The 3123-nt window shown below is 37.6% G+C and overlaps 1 protein-coding gene across 1 annotated transcript; it reads left to right on the top strand.

Annotated features, from left to right (window-relative positions):
* The first annotated feature begins 786 nt into the window (after positions 1-786).
* Positions 787-2514, top strand: LOC132053247 (putative F-box protein At3g28280). The gene has a single exon (XM_059445196.1). It carries the CDS (start codon positions 1033-1035, stop codon positions 2332-2334), a length of 1302 nt encoding a protein of 433 aa, XP_059301179.1. The 5' UTR covers positions 787-1032; the 3' UTR covers positions 2335-2514.
* The last annotated feature ends 609 nt before the right edge of the window (positions 2515-3123 follow it).

Here is a 3123-nt window from a genome sequence, read left to right on the forward strand (position 1 = left end):
ATCGGCGGGAGTAGTTTCACACAATATGAATAGGTTCCATTTGAATTACCCCTTTCTCTTATAATTTCTTCTTTTTGATCTCCGGAGTAGATGGACAAAAATTTTGGAAAAGAAAAAAAAAATTGTTCCAACAAGTCAAGATTCAAGAGTTCATTACACAATGAGACGCGTAAGTTAGGCGCATGTCGCATTCAATCCGTTTAAATGAAGAAAAGTAAGGGGATGAGATTATTATTTACGAAATTTCAGACGGTATGCCAGTTTATTGAGTTTCCACGTCCGTGGGTGGATGATGAGTTATTCGGTTTTGGGCAATCTTCATCTCATGAGATAACTTCTATTAAATTTATTCCCAAAATCCATTTTCTTGTCATAGTATCAGAGTCAGTCACATCCCGTTCATAATTTATCTTAGTGGCCCATCTTATATTGTCCACGCTTCAAATGTCCTCTTTTGAGCGTGCGGGATCAACGAGTGATGAGTTATACTTACCCTCCGAGATTTCTTGATTATAAAACAAGAGAAGAATAAATTACCCAAAATGCACGCTACAATAAGTTATACTACTCAAGATACCAAAATGAGTTACACTTACCCTCCGAGATTTCTTGATTATAAAACAAAGAGAAAACTGCATTACCCAAGATGCACTCTAGAATAAATTACAGTAGTACTCTACATAACTACATTTTAATATAATCTTTTATTTTATTATTTCCATTAAAAAAAGCATACTAGCATATCGAAAAAGACTCAATAACCTTGAGTCATTCTTAACTACCACAAATGGTCCCAAAAGCAAACCCCACGAGGATAGACGAAATTGGGGAATTCTTGATTTTCTGTCCAGTCCTCTATAGTCTGCTTGACTTCTAATCCACACCCCATAATTCTCAAGATTATAAATAGGTAAATTCACTCACTCATTTCTTCATTGTTTCTTAGACTCACCAAAAGATTTGGCTAAAAAGTTTGCATTTTTTTTTTTTGAGTTTTTTTTCCCCCAAAGTCTAAGTTAAAAAAAAAGAAAGATGGATTTTGTTTTTATACCTCAAAGGAAGCAACTTTTTGAGAACCCCATTTGTGGAAAACTTGTAAAACCCAAATTAGAGATGTTTATCAATAATGGGTATCTTCCTGATTGGTTCTTGATTGAAGTTTTATCAAGATTGCCTTTAAAATGTGTTTTTAGGTACAAATGTGTGTCAAAACGATGGCGTTTCTTGATTTCTTCACCTTCTTTTGCTTCCCTTTATATTTCTAGAGCTTCTTTATTACCACAACCTTGGACTATTCTTACTAACACTCTTTATGTAAAGGGTGTTAACTATTTAGTTCAGTCATTTTTGCCTGACTTGTTCGTCGATAATATGTTACATACAAGATTTAGTACAATTCCTTTCCCTTATATTGTTCGCCCTGAGGGCAAACAATATAAGATTGTAGCAGTTAGTGATGGGCTAGTATTGTATGTTCGTGATATGGGTGTTGAAGTAAGTGATTATCACATTTACAATGCTATTACGGGGCATTGTGTTGCTCTTCCTCGAACTTCCACACGTTTTGGATATGTTAGTACAGGATTTTTAACGAAATCTGAAGGGGGGTCTCTGACGAGCTATAAAGTAGTGAGATTCGATTGTCAGTTTGGCGAGTCGTATATGCTCAAGTTTGAAGTATTCTCGTCCGAGACTGGACGTTGGAGGAAAGTTGTCGTGCATATGGATCGAGCAATTGAAATCGTGTGGCTCAGGAGGCCTGTCGCTCTGAATGGGAAGCTACATTGGATTGTTCGTCGTCATGGGATTTTGGCATTTGATCCTTTTAGTAACATCAATCAATGTCGCGTAATTGGACTTCCTGCTGATATTGATGAGCAATGCATTGATGCTAGAAATAATGGAATTCCTGTTTTGCTTGACGTTCATCAGGGTCGGTTGAGGTATACTGAGGTGTCCGTTAAGCCTGTATATCCCTTTGGATTTTCGGGCTTTTCTGTTTGGGTTCTTGATGAGTATGACTCTTCAAGTTGGATTCTGCAGCACAGGGTGAAGATCCGGGACATCTCATTCGAAGATTGTTTAATTAGCAAAGCGTTAAATGGGATCATTCCTACTCCGATCGCCTTCCATCCGCTTGATGCCAACGTATTTTACCTTGGTTTTGGGGACACTGTCGTCTCATATGATATGAAAACATTAAAATTGAATGCCCTTGTTGATCCAGCTGGCATTCGAAGTAGCCTTAAAGGAACGCCTTGCTGGTCATCAGCGTTCGTGTTGACGCTTCCTCCATGGCCAATTTCTCTTCCTAGTATAAGAAAGAAAAAGTAAGCAAATGCTGATGGTTTCTGTGTATTGATAAACTAATAAAGGGCTGCTTGCTCTCCAGTCATTTAGTTTAGAAACATTTTCTTTTACTGATCATTTCTGTAGTGGCCTAATGGCACAAGATTCCTCGTGCTTTAACGTGCTGCTGAGTATATTTGCATGCTATTCATAGTGTATTCTTAATTTCCTTGCTTGTTCTTTTTTATTGAATTTTGTCATGGTTCTTTCCCCGACGTGCTACTAGTACTTTTAATGCACCAAGTGAACGGGCAATAGAACTTTTGGTTTCCTATTTCTTGCATAGTCAGTGGCTTTTCAATGCTGCAAAACTGTTTTTTTGTGGATTGTCTTTCAGGTCCCAAATAACATTAATGTTGTTTAATCTTCTCAAATATGGATGTTACAATTTTTTGCTCCTTTTCTGGATTATGTTAGTAGCTTGTAACAATTTTGTTTACTTTTTGGACTATATTAGTATTAGGTATTTTAATGAGCATATACTATCCCATATTGAGAAACACGTTTGCTGTTAGCTGCTTTCTGTTTAAAACCTGAACGAGAGCCTTGGAACAACGGTAAAGTTGTCTCTGTGTAATCTATAGGTCATGGGTCCGTGCCATGAAATCAGCCAATCATACTTGCATCAGGGTAAACTACCTGCATCACACCCCTTGGGTGCTTACCTTACCTAAACACGCGATGCTTCGTCCACGGGGCTGCCCTTTCTGTTTAAGATGTGATGAATTGTTACCTCACATCACTTAGCAGTTAGCACTGACTGGGCGTTCTTTT

Source organism: Lycium ferocissimum, chromosome 4 (assembly GCF_029784015.1).
Source record: "Lycium ferocissimum isolate CSIRO_LF1 chromosome 4, AGI_CSIRO_Lferr_CH_V1, whole genome shotgun sequence".
Lineage (NCBI taxonomy): Eukaryota > Viridiplantae > Streptophyta > Magnoliopsida > Solanales > Solanaceae > Lycium > Lycium ferocissimum.

Excerpts from the sequence above, each read along its gene's own strand:
- LOC132053247 (XM_059445196.1), top strand. The coding sequence starts at position 1,033 with ATGGATTTTGTTTTTATACCTCAAAGGAAGCAACTTTTTGAGAACCCC.